Genomic DNA, 22,193 nt, shown 5'->3' on the forward strand with positions numbered 1-22,193 from the left:
GTCAACCTAACTCTTCTCTTATCAAACCATTGTGAACTGACAAGTGGCATCTTCTTGTTCACGTTTTAATCTAAGATCAGCCAGTCAAATGTTGCTGCGAATCATAAAGCAAAGGGCTCTTTTCTGGTGCTTTCTGCTAACAGGTTGGGGCTGTGAAAATCCCAAGTATGAAGATTAACTGATTTGTGTAATTAGGTGGAAATAGGCAAAGATCTGTGGACCTCAGAAGCCTTCCTTGTTCAGAAGGTGCTTGTAAGAGTGTACCTACCAATGGATGTCATTGCTGAGAACAATGGGTGGAAAGCCAACTAGTCTTGCTCAGAACAGAACCAGTGAAATTAATGAACATTACTAACTTAGGTTTGTTCACTTCAATGGATCCACACTACTTAGGGCTAGCATTAGATACAACCCAGTGTTAGCCAAGTATCAGCTTGGCAACTTAGACCTCACTCATCCAGATGGGGACAGGTGGAAGCACCTTAACCATGTCAAGGGCCACAATTAATTCCACTTAACTTTGCCTGCCCCGGCCTACCACCCATCAATTCCATTGAGTGAACCCAGTTCTAGCATTTGAGAAAGATATTATCTCTGTCTACTTTTCCCACTGCAAGCCAATCCAATCCAAATAACTTTATTGTACTAGCCATTGGCCATGACAAATCTGAATCAAAAATAAATACAAGCAAAAGGGGTGTCACGCCACAAATAATGGTCTCTACAGTGGTACCTCAGGTTAAGAACTTAATTCATTCAGGAGGTCCTTTCTTAACCTGAAACTGTTCTTAACCTGAAGCACCACTTTAGCTAATGGGGCCTGCTGCGCCGCCACCGCGCGATTTCTGTTCTCATCCTGAAGCAAAGTTCTTAACCCGAGGTACTGTTTCTGGGTTAGCGGAGTCTGTAACCTGAAGCGTCTGTAACCCGAGGTACCACTGTATTTAGATCTCTGCATGTCCATGGTCTTCTTTCTGATCCTTATGGCCGCCAAAGCAAAAAGGGTGACTTTATGAGTCACTGAAGCATTTAGGACCTTCTCTGTCGGGGAGAGACATCTTTCCTGCATGGACGGTCAGGTGAGAAATCACCTCCTGGCTCTGATGTATAGTGGGCAATATACTAAATAGTACAAGATGTCTTCCATCTACGGTTGCCCACATATACAAAGTCTGTCTTCATACAGTACCCTGTTATATCTTCCGTCTAGGACGTCGGAGGGCACAGCTTGAAAACACAGCTCAGTAAAAGTGAGGCTGGCCAGAGATTCAACAGGTAACTGGCTCTAAAATGGACCACATTTAGAAGTGGGAACCAAGGATTTGATTGTACTACTGCAAGCTTGATTATATGGACTCACAGACCTCCCCAGGCCAATACATTCCCCCCCACAACTAAAAATTTCGAGAGAAAAAAAGCTTTTCCTTGGACAGTCAAGGGGTTGTTCCAGATTAGAAAGAGTATTAGAGAATAAAGAGCCGGTTTGATGCTGTGGTTAGAGTGTCAGACTAAGACCTGGGAGACAAGGGTTCAAAGCCCCATTCTGCCATGAAGCTCACAGGGTGACCGTAGGCCACTCATTCACTGCCTCTCAGCCTAACCTACCTCACAGGGTTGTTGTGGGGATTAAACATAAGCCACTTTGAGCTCCTTGGAGGAAAGGTGGGATAGAAATGGAAAATAAAATAATAATAATTAATAATAATAATAATAATAACAACAAGAATAATAATGCTCCTGCTTGCCTCCATAAGGGCCAGAGAAGCATTGTCTGACTTATGCTATGCCACTGGGAATTGTCTTCTCCAGTCCAGAAGACACAGTAAGCACACATTCAATTTACTTCAATACATTACAGATGCTGCTATGAAATCTGGTCCGGTACTTTCCAACTATTCCCTAATATTACCAAATAATAATAATAGTAATAATAGTAATAATAGTAATAGTAATAATAATAATAATAATAATAATAGTGCAGGATCAGACATTGGCAGTTGCTTTTAGAAAGGATCAAGTCTACAGCAATAAGATTACAGGCAGACCAGCTGACTCTGCTCCACTGTCTCTCCTCCCCCCGCAAGGCTCCAATCTGTCTCCGTCAACAGCTCTGATACCAGACGAAGCCAGTAGATGCATTTAATGGAGGATTAAACTCAGCACATCTTGGTGTGTTTTTACTCACATACTTTGCACACAGTCTATTAGTATAATGCATTATCCTATTCTACTAGGATAATGCATTGATATACTGAAATAAAAATGACTGAAAACCAAAAACTATTTGGCCAATAATCATATTTGCCTGCGCTTTAAGCAATAATAAGATCAATAAAGTATCAGTACAGTTGTAAACTCAATTATGAACGAAGAAGCTGATTTCAAGTAACATGATTTTAGTGGAATGCAATCCTTAAGTAAATGTAACGGGTGGGTGTCACTTCAAAATAAAACGAGACAATTGTTTTAGAAAGTATCTTTCCATCCTTTCAAAGACGTAAAACACACATGCACACAATGAAAGAAATCAAGTATTCTTGTGAAGCTAGGTTTAACAAAGCAGAACTGGGGTGTGTGTGTGATGTAATGCCTACTATATTCTGTATTTCCCCAGTAAAAGATTCTAAGTGTTAAACACACTATGTGATTGTTAACTACTACTTCTTTAAATACAAATACCCTGCCGCCAGGAATAGTACCTCCAGCTGTCTAGCAGTTGTCTGAGTAACTATTGGTGCATAGACAAAGGATAACGTAAGTTCCACCGATCAGAATAAAGCTGGTCTCAGGACGTAAAAAAATAAAATAAATTAAAATTGTTTCCATGCTTCTTGGCAACCCAGCCGGCCGCCTTGTCCATCAGTTTAGCAAAGGGGCCCTTAAGGGTGTTATAACTGAAGAACACAAGTTTGTGCAGTGAAATCCTATGTCCCCCTCCTCTCCCTCCCTTTTAGTCGTCCTTCATATTCTGCTTTTTTGTCATCAGATCACTCTTAACAGATAAGCTGTGCGAAGCTTCATTTTTTTCTTTCTTTTTTCAATCTACAGATTAATTAAAAGCCCTCAGGTTAAATCAATGGCACCCGCCACTCAGCATGGGTGCATAGCCATTTACTCACACGCTAAATGTGTGACTTGGAAGAGGAGGAATCTGGCCACAGGGATACTGTCTGGATACTGTCCTACTGGATACTGTCCTACTGTCCTCAATTCTTCGTTTTGCTTCATCCTAGGAGGCAAGTCAGAAGACGGAGCTACAATCTCATTTTGCCATTAGGAGGTCTTAAGCCAAACACTCTCTCCAGAGCCGGCCATAATATCAGGTGAAGCGAGATGTCTGCCTCCAGAAGCTGATTTTGGGTGTCACAAAAGGGCAGCCAAATGCTAATTATTTAATCTGTTTACTTGTGAATTATATTGTTAAGGCCAGTGAAGGGGAGAAGCGCTTCTGGGTTAATATTTATATCCCACTCAACCAACAACAAATGTTGAGGTCAAAGCCACTTGCAATAATCACAGTAGCATTTAAAAAAGCAACACATGTTGCAATCACTATAATATGAAACACAAGAGCATATAAAGCAAACAACAACAACAAATCCATCAAAACAATTAATGCAACTCAACGAAGAAGTAGAAACTCATGCAGTTCAAGAAAGATGTAGAAACTCGTAGTATAGCCAGAGTACTTCCTGCTGTGGGCTAGGAGGAGGTTCTGAGGGGGCAATTTTCAAGATAGATAGCAAGTCTGAGGAGTGTTCTATATGAGGGATTTTTGACTTGAAAAGCCGACTCAGTCGACACTCCTACTCCTCTGCAATATTAATAGGAGAGTATTGCATAAGGCTGTGGTGCATGACTCTGTAAGCTATACCTGCCTCTGCATACCTGCAAAAATAACGGGCCATTTTTATTTTTAAAAAACTAGTCAGTAAATAATAAATCACAAGAAATAAAATCTGAAAGGAAAAACAGCAGGAACCCTCCTCTCTTTACTGCTGTTTTGTGTTTGGCTGTGGAAACGCCAGTGCCATGATAAAAGCCCAGATATCTCCACCGGAGAGTTTTCATAGAGTTCTCATAGAATCACAGAATCGTAGATTTGGAAGGGACCATGAGGGTCATCTAGTCCAACCCGCTGCAATGAAGGCATCTTTTTTGCCCAATGTGGGCAACCACAACCGTGAAGTTCAGAGTCTCACAGGCACAGAAAAACCAAGGGTCATAGTCAACTGAGCTCTATTTGGAGGAGACACACTGAAAGGACCTACGTTAGTCAGGTCCATTAATCTAATCCCTTCCAAAGCTGGTGTTGCACGAGAGAGAGAGAGAAATGGTGCTTTTCTAAGGTAACAAGGGCCTGCAGGCTATAAGATTCACCACCCCGAAATACAGTATTGGGATTGTCTCCAGTGTCAGTTATACTCAGCGTAGTCCCATTGTAATTAATGGGCAGAGGTTCACCAAGGAGGCCCAATAGAGAACCATCTTATCTGGGCCCCTCCTGCCCACTACTGTCTTCTGACTCAGAGGATTAGCCTCCCGCCCCTTTTCCCAGCCTCACAAATTGCAAAATAAGGCCAGGGTGTTTTAACCAGCCAGAGGTGGAACAAACCAGGGCTGCTTTGGAGCTGTCCAAGGTCCTGGCCTGGCCTGCTCTCCGATTGGACTTGACTTGGCCTGGCCATTTCCTGCTTCCTCTGCAACCCTCAAGCTCCTGAATCATCTGGAAAGACCCACAGAGAAGCCTGGAATCATAGAATTGCAGAGTTGGAAGGGATCCCAAGGGTCATCTAGTCCAACCCCCTGCCACGCAGGAATCTTCTGCCCAAAATGGGGAGGGGGGTTATTGAGTTGTTCTTGTTTTTATTTTGATTATGTATTTCATGTTTTTATATTGTGATTTTATCCTTTAACTACCCTGAGACCTGTGTGTATAGGGTGGTATACAATAAACAACAACAACAAGGGGCTCAAACCCACAACCCTGGGATTAAGAGTTTCATGCTCTACCAACTGAGATGGTCCAGTTGGCCACGTAACAGATGTTTGGTTTCAAGAGCCAACTGTGTCCTCCCATACATATTCAAGTAACACTATCATTGGACCAATGACATTAGAGCAATATTTTACTGAAATGTATTATTTCTGTGATCATTGCACTATCCAAGAATCACACTTTATAACTATGGAGATTGAAAGGCTGCCCCTTTGAAGTTTGATAGACTGCAAGAACATCAACTATACTTGAAGGATCTTTCTATAAAAACAAACAAATAAGGGAATTGGTCAGAGTTTCTGAAATCTCCCTGGGAAAAACAAAGGACAAGAGTTCCCACCAAGTAGCACAACTGTTTCAACCTATACAATATAATTATGTCGCAGCATTTTACAATGGCAACATGAGCCTTCCAGCTGTGGAGCTATCCAGCTGCAGCATGAAGAGCAAATTATTCTAAGTGACATTTTTATCACTAAGTGGACAGTTTCGCTGATGCTTTGTCCAAGTATTGCTAATGTGCTTTCACATGTCTGACTGATTTACTGGTCCCCAGCCACATTTCATCATAAAGTCTCCCCAAGCGACAAGTATCAATTCAGTCTCCCTCCCCTTCATCCAGGTGTGCTCAGACATACAGCCAGTCTTTAAATAACAGACAGGTTGACAAGAATGAATGAGGTGTCACACAAAAAACCAAAACAGGATCTGGAGTGAATAAAAGAAATATTAGCCTACAATGCCCACTGGAGCCTGTCACTGAAAAAAATGTAACCACTACAAGCATGTCTTATTTTACTTCAGAAAGGCCTCTCAAAGACAATGAACACATTTCATTTTTTCTTCAGACAGGAGCCATGACAGAGAGACACACTAGACATGACAAATGTCTGCCCCGTTTACATATAAAGGGATGGCTTGGGGGAGGGGTTTTGCCCTTTGCACAAAATGGAGCAAAGCTCACACACAGCTCATTCACTTAGTATAGGGGGGAGCCAACAACATGCCCCCCAGATGTTTCTCCAACTGCCATCAGCTTCAGTCAGTATGGGCAATGGTCAGGGATGTTGGGAGTTGTAGTCTGGCAATACGTTGAGGGCACCATGTTGGCTGCCCTGGAATAGTTAAAATGCTTGTGACCTTCCATGACATCACAGAAACCCAAGACACTCATTGAATTACCAGCACCACACCCTTTAGCAAGCTCAGGACAATACAGAAGACTCTCCAACAGAACTGAGTGCTTCCGAAAAGAGTTTCTCTTCACACTAATCTCTTAGTAGGGTACACACATTGAAATGACTCCAGCCTAAAAACAGAATGCTGAGGAAACAAAATGATGGACTGCGAAAGGTCTTTGCTCTAATGTCGTTCCCCCTCTTCCCCAAGACCATGGACTGGTCCATTTCAGCTGCTCTGTAGCCTCCAGAAATTGCCTCCAGTAGCAGAGGTGGTGATGGCATGTCAGAGCAGAAGCCCAGTATTGAAAGTGCAATTATTTGCCTGGCAGAGGGACGCCTCCCATCCTTAAGCTGTACCCTTTCAGAAGACGGCATAGTTGTCATATGCTCCGGTTCAAAGACCTCGTAACATGCTAGGTAAGGGGAGCAGAGGCTGCTCAGTTTGGCACCAGCTGTCATGGCTGAAGGACACCTTATCCTGTCTCCTTTGCTCTCCTGCTAACTGGAACACCTTGAGTCCGGAGAATGTAGAAACACACAGCTGTGGTGGTGGGAATGGAACACCTTTTCCTAAAACACGGTCTGAAATGGCAGCCATTTCCCACATCCAGATGTAGTGTGTAGAACAAAGTGACAAGCCACTCTCGATGCTATGGCTAGGAGCTGTCCTTATGTAGAAACAGCAATTTGTAAACTAGCCCTTAAACTTTTGGCTCAGCTACAAACTGACTGGACTACAGAAGGAACAGGTGTTTTCTCCTCTTTCAGTGTGTGTGTGTGTGTGTGTGTGTGTGTGTGTGTGTGTGTGTTCTTCCCCTCCTGCTTCCCCATCAATCTCAATATGGAGCAAAAGTCCTCAGATGCCTGTGGCAAGGCAGCTCTGAATCATCTGGAACACATTTCCTAATAAACCTCAAACTACAACGTTTGACAGAATTAGATAAACATCATAATATCCATTACCGGCGCTATTTAATCCAATACAAAAACTCCGTTCAAATCTGAAGTTTAAGATTGGTTTCTAATTGTATTTTGCGACGCGCTGCAGCATTCTAAAACAATTAGCTACATTCAGAAAGTACATTAAACTTGGCAAGGGACTGAAGGCAAAAGTTGAAGGGCAAAGTTATGGTAGCGAGGAACGAATGTAACAGCTCTCTTTGGAGAAGTAAACACACACTCGCAAAATAAATCTGATTTGGGGAAGATCAGGCAGCTTCCTGTCTCAAATGCACCTTGCTGTCTCTTCTGCAAGGAAAGAGCCATTTTCACTGGAGAGGAAAGCAGTAATCATAGTGACATTTGTAACTGAAAATATGCATGGACAGATGTTGGACTATGTATGGCCCAAGGTCCAGTTCCCCACACAGCTATAACCTACACACAGCTATAACCCCCACACAGCTATAACCTACCGGGTGACCTTGGGTTCAGCTTGCTTGAGTTGACTATTGTGAAAATGAAATTGAGGGGTACAAACATTGTGTGTTTTTTCAAGTTCCTTAAAAAAAGGGCGAGATTAAAAAGCTAGCAAATATGGAGCTTATTACTATAATAATAATAGCGGGTGGCGCTGTGGTCTAAACCACAGAGCCTAGGGCTTGCTGACTGGAAGGTCAGCGGTTTGAATCCCTGTGAGATTCACCTAGCAGTTCGAAAGCATGTCAAAGTGCAAGTAGATAAATAGGTACTGCTCCAGCAGGAAGGTAAACGGTGTTTCCGTGTGCTGCTCTGGTTTGTCTGAAGTGGCATAGTCATGCTGGCCACATGACCCAGAAGTTGTCTGTGGACAAACGCCAGTTCCCTCGGCCTATAGAGCGAGATGAGTGCCACAACCCCAGAGTCATTCATGACTGGACCTAATGGTCAGGGGTTCCTTTATCTTTACTATAAAGTGGCATATTGTCACATATTTCTGATGAATTCTACCTTCAAAACTGATTTAGCTAATAGCTGGCAAGATCTGATGTGGTTTAATCACATGGGATGGGCAGATCATGGGAGAAGTTTCAGTGAGAGCATGATTCAAATTTTAAACACATTTAAGAGTGGCATGGGACTGAGCCACTGGGCAACATCTGTTGCAGAAAGATAGGGATTCAACAGGTTATCTTGTACAAAACGGCAGATAACTAAAAGTCTGTATCCAGCCTCTGTTTCGCCCAGATCCCTAACCTTCTCTGTCTGTGTGTGCATGCAAAATGTTGTATCCAATGGTTAATCTTGGTCTGACAGCAGGGGATGCAAGGTGTGATCTTTGCATTTTTGTATGTTTGGTTTGCTGTTGTTGCTGTTCAGTTTTAAATTAATTATTTGTATTCTATGCATTGTGATGGCTTATAGTTTTTAGCAATAAAGATTTTATTCATTCATGCATGCATCAGTTCTGCAGACAAGTTCCTATAAATAAACAGCAAAGTTTATGCTAAGGTTACAAACTAGAAAAGCCCTGCTTCCTAGTTCCATGTTTCATCTTCTGCCCAGGGGACAGAGGGGGGACTTTTTATTTCTAACTCAAACCTGCTGCCTGGTGCTGAGGATATTTTGGTGTAGAGTTAAATTAACTGCCTCTCTAATCAGTTAACACAAGCATTAGAAGTCAGAATTCACATTTTCTCTGTTTATTTTTGGAGTGAAATTCTACGTTCCATTTGTTCTGTGAATAAACTTAACTTTTTGGTTAAAGTAAACTGGCATGTTAATCTGGTTCTTCTTAGAACAGATTCTAATTTAAACTTGACTGGAATCCAGGATCTGGCTTTTGAAGGCTGCTGTTGCCTCCCACTTGTCTCTCCTGGAATCTGAAATGTCACTGTAACATCCAAATGCTTAATTTCTGGCTTATATATAGCAGGCTTCCAGAATTTGGACTGTGGTCTAGTGCAGAAGCACATTTTGCTACACAATCGGATCCCCTGGGTGGCATTGTGACAGCATTACCTAATAGTGGGGGCATTAGATATACAACATTAGGGAAATCTAACATTAGGGAGATATTAAACATTAACATTAAATATATATGCTAACACCAGTGCATGGATAGCTCAGTTGGTTAGAACGTGGTGCTCATTATGCCAAGGTTGCAGGTTCGATCCCCGTTATGGGATGGCTGCATATTCCTGCATTGCAGGGGGTTGGACGAGATGGCCCTCAGGGTCCCTTCCAACTCTACAATTCTATGATTAAAATATTTAACATTAAAATGTAGAATCTCTCTCGCTTACTCACTCTCAGACACATTTTTTTTCAAAATAAATGTCTCTTCTGAATGAGATAAAAACATAAGGAGGTATTCTTCCACATCTTGTAAAAATTGTTAGGCCACAAGGTCTTGGGAAGGGGATGGTGGTGAATAATAATAATAATAATAATAATAATAATAATAATAATAATAATAATAATTTATTTACACGCTGCCCATCTGATGAGGCCTGTTATCTGCCTCTTTATTTCGTCTCCTTTTTCAAGGAATCTATCATTTCCAAGCTTTTTAGCTCCATTTTTAATAAAAGGCAATACATGACTATAAAAGAAAAGGAAGCATAAAATGTCTCATGATGCGAAGCAACAAATGAGAAACAGGCAATTAATATAATCTAATCAAGGATCTTAAATGTTTGGACCAAACAGAGTGCAGTTCGATCTTCCTCTCATAAAAACCAAACCACAGTAAAATCAGCAGCTGGGAGAAAGCTGGACTTTCCTGGGAAAAGGGAAAGCACAGGAAACAGAAACAGGATTTCAAGGTTACGGGCCAAGTGTGGGGCTCTGACAAGAAATCTCAGAGGGAGGGAATGAGTTTTCCTGAGAGGTGCTCCTGGCAGTAATATCACTTGCTCCCCTCGCCAACTGCTGTTCTTACAGGCTCCCCTGAAGGAAGATGGAAGGGAAGAAAAATTACAGGAGGCCCTTAAGGCAGCTGCAGACACTAGCAGAGCAAATCCATAAAAAGGCCAAGCTTAGAAAAGACACTGATGGTGGGAAAGTCCAGAATCCTGAGGAGAATTGTCTACTGCTCTCTGCAAGGAGCCATCAACATGAAGCTCCCCATAGTCCCTAAATATAGCATCTGCCCCAGCCATTTGCCAATCTGTTTAAATTTTTGCTTGTTTCAGAAATGACGCTTCCATGTATCTCAGTTCTGCAAAGCACAGCCAGTGGAATTTGTTCGCTGTCTCTTACATTAATTTGGTAGCCTGAGCCCAATACAGTGTTTGGGGCCATGCTATTTCCTTACCTAAAATAAAGAAAGCATGGTGAATTTCCTGCCAAACTACCTCTTGCCATTAACGCCCCCCCCCCGTGGTTGTTCAATGGCTTTGGTAGCAAAAAGTCATGTGCAAGTTTTATTTACTTCTTTTTTTAAAGCAGATACCCACATTGGCAGAAGTTACGGGCAGAAAAAATACTGAGAAGATCAAGAACAAATGCCATAGCGCTATGCACTAAAGAAAGGCAACATGATTTGCAAAAACTTTCTGGGTATCCCACTGTGTGATATGGTGAGGCAAGGCAAAGCCCAACTCGGGCGCAAGACAAAGCCAAGTTCAGCCTGGACACAAGGCAAGACAAGGATCAGATTGGATATACTGCAGAGCTCAGTTGTCCTGCAACCTACAGTTGCTCCAGAAAGTAACACAATGAAAAAAGTCCTTATGTAGCAGCAGCAGCAAGTGATACCTAATTGTTAGCCCCACTCGCACTGCGAGGTGCTGCTGTACTAAAAAGGGTTAAACCACAGAGCCTGGGACTTGCCAATCAGAAGGTCGGCGGTTCAAATCCCTGCAATGGGGTGAGCTCCCGTTGCTCGGTCCCTGCTCCTGCCAACCTAGCAGTTCAAAAGCACGTCAAGTAGATAAATAGGTACCGCTCTGGTGGGAAGGTAAACAGCGTTTCCGTGCGCTGCTCTGGTTCGCCAGAAGCGGCTTAGTCATGCTGGCCACATGACCCAGAAGCTGTACGCCGGCTCCCTCAGCCAATAAAGCGAGATGAGCGCCGCAACCCTAGAGTCGTCTGCAACTGGACCTAATGGTCAGGGGTCCCTTTACCTTTACCTTACTGCAATGGAGCAGGGGAGCCTCAGGTCTTCTGTTCAGCAAATAAGCAGCCTTCTATTATGTTTTTGATTTTAATCTTGCTTGATTTAATATGCAGAAAAATCAAAGTCAAAGAAAATTCTTAGGTTGAGCATGGATGTGTTGAAAGTGAGGCCACCCATCATTAGAGAACTCTGCAAGCTTTTGCCAGTGTTTTATATTCCTTTCAGTTTTAAGAACTTCTCGGCAAATCTAAGAGGGCTATTTTGCTGTCTCGTGTTCTTTATAACCAGCATTTCTGAATAGCTTCACAACAGAATACTGGATACATCTGACAGGTGCAATAACCCGGAAAAATGACTTCATGCTCTTCATAAACAGCCTCTGGGAAGTCATTTAAACACAACCACAAAAAGTCTCCTGCAGGTTAGAATTACCAGTTCTGCAAGGAACAATGAGAAAGAGTTGCCAATTTAAAGCAATAATGTAAGCTATTAAATAATTTTGAATACGGTGGTGGGAGGGAGAATCACCGGATGTAAAGTCTTATACTGCAATGCTATGTACATCGTCTACTTCAAAATCCTACTGAATTCTACTGGGATTACTCCCAGGTAAGTGTGTGCAAAACTGCAGCCTTATTTCCTTACTGAAAAAACAACAAGAAGAAGAAGCAAATGGATGAGGTCTGCTGGGAAGGAATCATTTTGTAGCTTTCTAACAGTTGTTTCCACACTTTGCCTGCGGTATACGACTCTCTACAGCGCAATGATGTAAATAACTTGGCATATTGTAAAAGCTCAGCTAAGCACGGTTAGCACAGCTAGTTTGGGGGCCATCTAGGAGCCTAGCACATGATGTGAATTACAAAGGGTTGGAGAGCACTTGAGAAGAATTCAAGGAAAGAAAAGAAAAGCTGTTTGAAGAGAGAGGGAGAGAGAGAAAAAAAAGAGTGGGTTTGGTGGAGGGAGGGGGAGAGACACAACACATCCTTATTGGAGTGCTAAATCAGGCACAGGGTTTCAGGAGTTGCCAGTTTAAAAAATGCTTCACTGTCAAAGTTGGGAGTCGAGGCAGCGCACAGAACTGAGGCTGCAGTGTATAGAAGCCCACAGGCTGTCAGAATCTGAAGAGGTTCCTGGAGTGAGGGCGGAAAGCAGGAAGGAAGGAATGAAAAATATTTTAAGGACAATTATTGTTCTTTTTTCTTTACCCTTGACTCCAAAGAATATGAAGTAGGTTTTTTTAAAAGGATTATATTCAGTCTTGACCACACCTCTCAACCGCTTGGGATTTTCCAGAACATTCCATGGGCACAGCCAGCAAACCATGTATCAAGTCACAACGCATCACTAGTAATGGGCAAACCTACCACACTCCCAATCAGAATTAAATCTGATTGGGAATTAATCTGGAAGATAGTTTCCCCCCACTGTCTCCTGAAAACCCCAAACGAGGTCCACAACTCTGGATTTGGTCTGGAGGTCTTGCTGCAGGGTGAAGATGACAAGCTCCACAGGCCTCAGTACCTGTCAAAGCACCTTAAAATTTCTGGACTGCCCTCACTTTGCATACTAGGAAAGTGGGCAATGAGCAGTGGTAAGTTGCACAAAGAGGGTGGGGTAGATTTTAGGGATGCAAAAGAACCAGCATTCATCCCAGCATTTGCCCTCATGGGGATTACAGATAGCTCCCCCCCGGCCACAGGCTTCAACTTCAACTTTCGAACTAATCACAGTTCTCCACTGTGTCCAAACGTAGGAGCTGAAGTTAGCTAACAAACTATGATTTCAAACCATGGTTTGATAACCATCACCTAACTGCACTTAGAACTAAAATTTCTGAGTTCTAATGCTGTGAGGAACTGTGCTTAGTTCAGAAGCAGAAGTGCATTCTTTTAAGAGGAAACCATGGTTGGCTGAACCCGGCCAGTGCCAGTGTCCTACTAAAAATCAATGAATGATTGGAGGATGAAATTGATGGACTATGCAGAATTAGATAAACTAACAGGAAGAATTCGAAACCGGCGGGACCAGAGATTCACAGAAGAATGGTGTAAATTCACGGACTATTTGAAAAAAGTAATTGTGATGACCAGATTACATTTGTAGGTTTGCAAGAAGTTTTGTGAGGTGAATAATTTGAATTATTGCATAATTGGATAAAGAGGAAGATGTTAGTTAAGATAATTAAAGGCAATATAAATTTAAGAAATGCAGAAGAAATGATAAAAATTGGGGATCATCAGAGGTGCTGATGGAAGTCCAGAAAGATTGTATAAGATGTGAAGTTTTGTGGTATGTATGACAATTAATATGTTTAAAAATATAAAAAAAAATTAAAATTTTTTAAAAAATCAAAAAAATCAATGAATGCAGAGTGAAGAGGCTAGAGACTGTGGATTGAGACCGAGAAAAATAGGCTGAGGGCTTGAAAGAACAGGACAAAAGGACAAATGGAAAGAGAAATACCCTCATTCTTATTGTTAAGTAAAGAAGTGGGGAAGGGCTCCATGGCAAGGATTCCTCTACAAGCACAGGAGGTTCCGTGCTTCAGACTATCTCTCCCCCCCCCCCGCCACCTCCTCCAGCCAATGAGCATGGGAGAACTGTAGATTATAGTGATGATGCCTGGCATTTTTCTTTCATCTTTTTAAACAGTCTACAGTTCCGTCAATATCAATATATATTACGAGGGGTTTTCTGCAGAGAATGAAAGACGAAGCACGATAATGCGGTTATCGCATTTGGCCTAATCAAATTCCGCCCTGAAATTTTGTTCTGCTTAAAAAACTGCACTCTGCAATATCAATAGCTCTATGTAATTAAAGGCAGTGTTGGTGTATCTCTTCCACACACCCAGGTCTCAAGGGGCTGAGCGGGGAAACCACTTCTAGGCTATAATAGAGTTGGAAAGACACTCTTCCTCCTCCATCTCTGCTGTTATTCTTAATAGACACTCTAGTGGCTGAAACGGCTGCTGAGCAAGGGACTCTTGTTAGCTTAGAAAACAGGCGCTGCATTTTTGCGTATAAAACGCACAAGGGAATAATGATTTTCTTCACATGGTAAAACTACGCCAGTCAAATAAAATAAAAAACTCTCGAAAGCCCTTTTAACCCCAAGGCATTTTAACGAACTATTACACAGAGAAGATGCTACTGATTTGTCTAAAGGCTTCTCTCCCCAAATACAGCACAGTTCCGATTATGAAAGTGGAATATAGTTGGGCTGGAAAGAGAGAAAGCCAACTTCCTGCAGTACTCAGAGGTTAAAGATGTCCTGGAATCAAGCCAAAGGAAGAAAGAAAGAAAAACAAATGGCTGATCCATATTATAGGTTACGTCAGGGCTTCCTCCAGACTTCCAACAACACAGCCAGCAATTTCCATTGGGCTGCTCCAACTATCTGCTCAACTTAACCTTAAAAGTGCCAGATTCATATGTCTATACAGTGGTACCTCAGGTTATGAACTTAATTCATTCCGGAAGTCCGTTCTTAACCAGAGGCGTGCATTCCCTACATAGGCCTCCCGTGGCCCCAGAAGCGGACTGCATTCGTATCCCGGGGCAATGTTCGCAACCCGGAACATCTACTTCCGGGTCTGTGCAGTTCATAACCTGAAGCGTTCGTAAGCAGGACTGTTCGTAACCCGAGGTACCACTGTATTAAAAAGTACACTGACAACACCCTATGGCTTTCAGGCTCAGCCAAGAAGAGGGTTTTCTAGGAATGTTTCTGCCATGGTAAACAAACTGAAGAAGCAGTTCTGCAGGCAGCAAAAGGACGTAAGGTAGATGGTGGGGTGGCATAACAAGAACTAACAGGGGACTCCTTTTAGTGGTAGACTGATAGAGGTGCACAAATTCAGGTTCTGAATTCCAGTGCCATTAGATCAAAGACTTCAAGAAGGGGGTGGGATTTCTTAATGGCAGGGTTTTTCCTCCCAGAAAAGCCCACTAGGCCAGTTCTGCCTCTCTCCTTTAACATGCCATGCCATGCCCTGCATGTAAACCTAAACAAAGGTGCAGCTTTGTGTTGCAGATATAGGTCAACATCCGCGATACACATTTAAAGATGGGTATTGCAACTCTGTGAAGGTTCTCCGGAAAACTCACAGCACTCTTAGCAAATGACCACTCTCAGGGTTCTTTGGGGGATGCTATGGGCAGCATTCAACTAACCGCTCCCGGCAGTTGTGGGAAAACACTGAGCAGATTTAGGGGTGCGCACATGGGGAGGAGAGGAGGGCAGAATATTCACCTTAGTGCTACATTGAATGCAACCCAATGACTGTTAAAAGTGCTATGAGAGCATGGTGTGTATATAACTACAATCTTGGGCTTGAATCCAACATTACTCGTACTTAGAGTAGACCAATTAAAATTAGGCCCATTCATTTCAGTGGGTGTACTCTGAGTAAAACTTAAGTGAGCTAGAACCCTTGGACCAGAGAGATCTGGATTCAAATTCTGTCACCCCAAGCTCCTCAGACGAGGTGGGATTTTGAAAGTATGCCCCTTGGACATGTTTGACCTGCTACTCAATTGCTCAGTTTGCTTTAAAAGTTATTATTCTGGGCTGAGCTGCTACTAGAGCTTTATTGTAATCTTGTTATTATTTACTTTCCAGTGCTGTTTTTCATTGTATTTTATTGAGATTTGCATTTTTCATCAAACATTGCCATGTTCATATATTTTATGTGTGTAAGCTGGCTTGTGGGGGCTTGGTCCTAAAAGGCAGCCAAAAACTGATCACTAAATCTATGTATGTATATATGTATGTGTCAGGGGTTCAGGGACAGAGGCACAGGTGAGGGGGGAGACGGAGAGTGATGGGGAAGAAACCCAGGACAGTGAAGAAGAGGATGACAATGACTTGAGGTCTTCCATGAGTCTCTCAAGTGAATCGGAGGATTCCCAGAAGGGGGTGCCCCTGGTCAAGCCAAGGGGGGTCACAGGGGGGACTTGCCAGGAGCAGGGAAGCAGCAGGGAAACCCCGAGTGGGAGTGGGAGATCGGGGTCGGCTTCCCAGGAGGAACGGAGTGAGAAGGGTGGAGTTCCCAGTGTGACACACGGAGCAGAGCAGGAAGGAGACAGGGGAAGGAGATCGGGGCAGGACGTCCTGCCGGAAGGGGAGGAGAGTAGTACAGGGAGTAGTGTAACTGTCAAAAGGAAGGTCAGGGGTAGCGAACGCGCGCCAAGTTCAAATGTGGAGGCGCGCGGAAATGCAGAGCCCGGAGGAGGAGCCTGGCCCCAAAGCACGAAGGAGGGGGGAGCAGGCATCTGAGGGATCCGCGTCAGGGGAAAGCAGGAGGGAAGGAACCCAGGGGGGCAGAAAGACCCTGCGGAAAAGGAAAGACAGGAAGAGGTGGTCTAGCACAAGCCTCTTAAGCTGGTGTAGAGGCGGGACCGACTCAGAGGGGACTTCAAACGTCTAGGCTAAAAGACGCGGGGCAGCGCGCCTCGGTAGTGGAACCAATAATGAACTCCAATAAACATCCTTGTATATAAGAAGAGCTTGGCGTTGGTCTTTTGTGAGCTGAGACCTGAGGCAGCCCCTTGACAGTATGTTATAGATCAAAGAAAGAGAGAAGGGTGTAGCTGTATTAATAACATGGGGAACATGGTCGAAGGCACTTACGCAGCTCTTCCCGGTGTTTCTCTGTTTGCTCAAAATACTGACGGAGCTCTTCTGTGATCTCCATGTTGCTCAAGTCACACTCGATATCCCCTTCGTCTTCAGAGTCGGTGTCTGTTTCGGAATCGCTCTCCACGACCCCTCTGCCTGCGGCATTACGAGGGGCATGTTGAGACCTGGGAGGGAGCCTGGGTTGGCTCCCTCGTGTGAAAGCAGAATAGGACCCGGTCCTCAAGGGCTCCCCTTCATCCCAATCAGAGTAGCGTCCACTGGGAAGACTTTCAGAAGGAGGAAATGGCAGATTGTACAAGGACTCCATGGCTTTCCTGTAAGCATATCGGTGCCTGCTCATCCACTCCATGGCTTGGTTGTAATGCTTCCAGTATCTCGCATAGACATTTTGGGAATACCATGGTCCTTTCTCTTGAGGCACTGAATCCCCCTAAGAACATGGGCAAAGATTTAAAAAATTCAATTATTTCTACAGCATGTCCTCCATCTCCCAATTAATTCATGCAGCCCATTCCTGCCACTAATTCGGAAAGCGATGCAACTTTCTGTCCTACTATTAGCTTAGTTGCAAGAACATGGCTCTTAGGTGGTTATCACATTCAGGTGGTTGGTAAAATATTTTGATTTATAAGGCACTGGTTGCTTTGCACCAATCCTAAGATCACCTAAGTTGACAGAAGCCCCCAGAAGCCTGAAATTGGGTAGCTCACTAGCTCCAAGTGGATAAGAGATAAGGCCACAGGTTGTGCTTGTGCCGTGTCTACTATAACTCTATCCTTAAAGTAAGGGAGAGCATTTCCCTTGATTCATCCAAGCCAGAAGAGAATCACTCATGTAACTAGGGTATCCTTTTGCTCCTTGGCCACCTTCTTCTGTTCAAGGCAACCTACAATTAAATCCAGCATTTGTTAACAGAGAAGAATCAATCAGATGTGCAACCTCCTTTGCCTGTGGAAAAACCCATCTCTAATCAGCAAGATACAACGTGCAACAGTTCAATAAAGCATTAATCTCTCTCAGTCAACACACACTTGTGAACCTGGCTGCACAAACTCGACCCATTTGCTTAAGCCGAAAAGGATGCTCAAATAGCTAAACAGCGGTGGAGCGAGAGCTAAATGGAGTGCAGAGATCCCTCAAGCATTTAAGCTGACAAGAGATTTAGCAAGGCAGTCCCAGTTTATATGTTATCTAGTGTTTCTCCCCTCCACTATGCAGATGACCTGGGGGTCTCTAACTGAATAGACCTCCATGCATACCATTGCTCTCTCCCTCTTTTTCAAAGGAGAGAAATCATGTGAACAGGACCTCAAAACTATTAGCGTTGGCATGGAAGACGACATGCCATGTCATCTGTGTGGGGGGTGTCCTGCTCCTCCATCAAGTGAAGGCAACATGAACCAAGGCACTGACACCCCCTCCCTACTAGGCACCCCCCAAAAAACCCCAATTCACTACTATGGTGAGAAACATTGCACTCTTATTTCAACATGAAAAAGCTGTCAAGATTAACTTGAGGTCATGAAGCAGCCCCGAGTCTCCGTGCTTTATGAATATACATTTTGGAGGCAAAATCCTGAACGCTTCAGAATTTGACAGGATTGACTTCTGCCGCGCGAGTATTCCACCCTAAACTATTAAGAATAAATGAATTCCAAAAGCCTAATTGTATTTACTCTTGCCATTCAGTTTTGACAATGAGTCTTAAGAGGTCAGTCTCCTTTTGTTTATGGCTAGTTTCACTTTCTGGTTCCCATGGACTAATAGGACGCACTTTTTTGTGTCAGACATACTTGAATACAAGTAGAAGTCTCCCCCTCCCCTCCCAGCCCATCTCTGAAAGGCTTTGGTGGGGGAGGGGCGGAGCCCTAACAATGGGCTTGATATGCATCCCACTGAAGTCAATGGCAACATTCCCATTATTTTAATGGCACTGGACTGCTCCCAATGGCCTTTGGAAACCAGCTTTTAAGAACAAGGGCAAATAGCTCCAAATTATTTTTATATGCAACTTTTAAAATTAAAAAGTTCACGCATTCACAATTTTGTATATATTTAAAATTTCAGAAAATAATATTGGGAACATCAGGACTTACAGTGCAGTCCTAACCACGCCAACTCTTGTTTAATTTAATGGGGCTTACTTTCTTGTTATGATTGCAGCCTTAGCTGTAGAAGCCCTATTTATTTCAGTGGGTCTACTCTTAAGTATTACCAAGTCTGGATCTAACCGAATCAATTCGGTTCCGGGCTTGGTATACCACATTCTGGATGAAAATAAAATGCCAGGTGGTGATTGTACCATTCAGAGCATATTGGTAGAATTGCATCCCAGAACTTTATCATCTCAAAAAGTACATGGATCGCTGTGCATTTGAAAGTGACCCACATCAAATGTCCATTAGCTTAACCTTTCCCCTAACATGCTACCTTTACCTATGTAGCTCTGAATTCGTCACATAGCCAAGTCAAGACTGTATCCATTTTGAAAGCAACTGCACTATATTTTAATAAGGTTTGTTAGCTTTACTCACTGAATTTTTAAGGATACATCACCAATAGTTCTAACAGTTTTGAGTGACTGTTTACTTACTTACTTACTTACTTACTTACTTATACACACACACACACACACACACACACACACTCCTGCTCCGCTGCAAGGCAATGCTGAAGCACAAAATATTATCAGCTGTTCTTTTTAACCAAACGGTTTCTCAAGCGGATCTTGGTGGCGACTGAGGCAAAGAAAGCGGAATACAGCTGGCTGATTTGCCTAGCTGTTGTTAATTTAGGAGAGGAACACAAAGGATCGTTTCAAGTAGTCAGAATTGTGATTCTGATGCTTAGCCAAATACTTCTTTTAGGAGGAATGAGGGGAGGAGGAGGAAGGGGAGGAGGAGAAGGGGTAGAAGTGACCCTGGGAAACCTCAGAATGCTGCAGGGAATGTTAAGAAGAAGCCTAGGTGTTTAAAAACATTTAAAAAGAGGAGGAGGAGAGAGAGAGAGAGAGAGAGAACTATAAAGCCCAGTTGAATCAACTGTATTATACATTGCATCAGTTGAAACAATTGTATTACACATCACCACCATCATCAGGCTGTTTCCAATTGGGTCTCTCCACTGGCTCTGTAACCCAGATGAGGTTTCTGTTACTGGAAAGTGATTTTCACTCCCCCCCCCCTTTCCTCTGCAGTTCCCTCTCAAAATCTGCTCCAGAAGGTTGGGGAACAGTATGGTAGGTGGCACAGAGAAAGGGGCACTATGCAGAAATCGCCTCCCTCTCTCCTTTTGGCGCACAGAAGCCTCCACTGGATCAAAGAGCCTTCTATCAGTGGAGGAACTCAATTGGACACAACCCAAATCATCATCATCATCACCATCTTCTTCATCACAACATATGGCCTTCCTGAGCTGTATACAGTGGTACCTCGGAAGTCCAACAGAATCCATTCTGAAAGTCCATTCGACTTCCAAAACCAAGGAAGCTCCTGCAGCCAATCGGAAGCCAGGGAGGACGTTCGGGTTCCAAAGAACGTTCGCAAACCGGAACACTCACTTCTGGGTTTGCAGCATTTGAGAGCCAAAACGTTCAACTTGCAAGGGGTTCGGCATCCAAGGTAATACTGTGTATTATGCTTGCAGTGCTACCTTTCACAGACCTCTTGTCTCGAGAATCTCATGTCTTAAGATGTGTGCAACATAACACTCATGGTTTTAGGTTTTAGGTCTGTGCATTTATTATGCCCAAAATAGCATTTTGCTCCCACTCCTATTCCCAGCTGCTTCCTTATTTACCCTGCAAAAAGCGGCCAAGTGTCATTTAGGGGGACACATGAATACGTGGAAAAGAGCTGCAAACAAACAAGTGTTTGCAAACACAGTTACTTATTTCTAATAGGCGTTGGCTGCAGCTTCTTGTCAATTCTACACTGGGGGCAAACCTGTGAAATGGCCCCAATGGAGTGAAGGGAGAGGAAGATTCCTCAGTTAGGGCTTCCGAGGTTTGGGCTTCCTCAGGTCTGCCTGAGCTCAGCTTCTCCTTGATAATACAGGAGGGAGCTTTATCCATCCTCAGAGTCTTTCCTCCTATATTTCTGATCCCTCTACATACAGATACACCACCTACATGACTCAACTGTTTTCAGCAGCACATGCACTTCTTCACATAGAAGAACATGGACTCTATAACCAACTGCTATCCAACTATTCGCTGCAAGCTGCCCAGAGGCATTTGTGTTTTGCAGCACGACTCAAATGCTGTAGGGATAAACAGAGACAGAATCCAACAAATGTTTGTTGGGTCCCAAAGGCCCACCCGCCTCACGCCCCATTTATCTTTCCTCCAAATCTGCCATGATGCCCTCTTTATGCTTAACCATTCTAAGCAATCTGAGCACATGTCTTTATTATGAGACAAAGCTTTAAAATGCTCGTTTGTTAAGGAAGGACTCACTGGCCAACCCTTTTCCCCATTAAACACACCCACACCCACACACACCCACACACCCCACACACACCATCTCTCAATTAAAAATGTGCCTGTGATCCCCCAGAAAAATAAAAACAATACTCTGCAAAATTATTCATATATATCTGGTCCCAATGAGTTCAAAGGTGCTTACGACCAGGCAAGCAAGTGTAGTAGGACTGCAACACAAAATAATATGCCACTGGGGTTAAAAATCAACAACTTGTGCCTGAAGTAGCTGCCTTCTATGCTTGTCATCGGCTAATTAGCAGCTGAGATAGATGCTCCTGCCTGCTCATTTCATGCCTGCCTCCTCTTGACAGGCTGCTCTGTTGTGTGTCTCTCCCCATCACCTCCTTTGCACAAGGCGGTATGATTTGTAAGTAGCCCTATGGCAGTATTGGGCAAGAGATCAGCCAACTTGGCCAGAGCTACTGAGAGCTGTGTGGTAGAAGGATCCCACCCAGGCTATTCTGGCTTCTTCCCCTTTGTCACACTTCAGAGAGCCTTTGACAAGGTAGCCTATACATATGTGAATATCAATTTTAGTAACAATAGATTCTAAAAACATAAGTTCTCCTGTGTTTTAACCTTTCGTAAGGTGCTTCGAGAGGTTTTGCAAAAAGCGTTGAACGAACAGCAGCAATATATTAATGTGGATTTAGGTACCGCAGCTCACAATCTGACCATCAACAAATAGAAAGGATCTTACCATGATCTATGGGAATGTGCAGCAGCGACCGATACAAACTAAAAGACAAAAGGAAAATAAATAGGTGAAGAAATCAAATGTTTACATAGAGGGAGTACAAAATTAAGCCTGTAGCCAGTTAGGTTTTCAGATTCAACTCAAGG

The 22,193-nt window shown here is 43.4% G+C and overlaps 1 protein-coding gene across 2 annotated transcripts in view; it reads right to left on the reverse strand.

Moving 5' to 3' along the window:
* The window catches only part of GEMIN8 (gem nuclear organelle associated protein 8), a 40,655-nt gene that overhangs the window by 12,108 nt on the left and 6,354 nt on the right, over positions 1-22,193 (reverse strand). The window contains exons 2-3 of one of the 2 annotated variants that reach the window (XM_081199548.1): positions 22,051-22,088; positions 16,859-17,297 (exon numbers count right to left, since the gene is read on the reverse strand). In XM_081199548.1, the coding sequence (XP_081055674.1) occupies positions 16,859-17,297; positions 22,051-22,053 (442 nt within the window). In that variant the 5' untranslated portion in view covers positions 22,054-22,088. The remainder of the gene's footprint in view (positions 1-16,858; positions 17,298-22,050; positions 22,089-22,193) is intronic. The other variant, XM_081199549.1, reaches the window with a different exon arrangement.

The sequence above is a fragment of the Podarcis bocagei genome (assembly GCF_964188305.1).
Source record: "Podarcis bocagei genome assembly, chromosome: 6".
Lineage (NCBI taxonomy): Eukaryota > Metazoa > Chordata > Lepidosauria > Squamata > Lacertidae > Podarcis > Podarcis bocagei.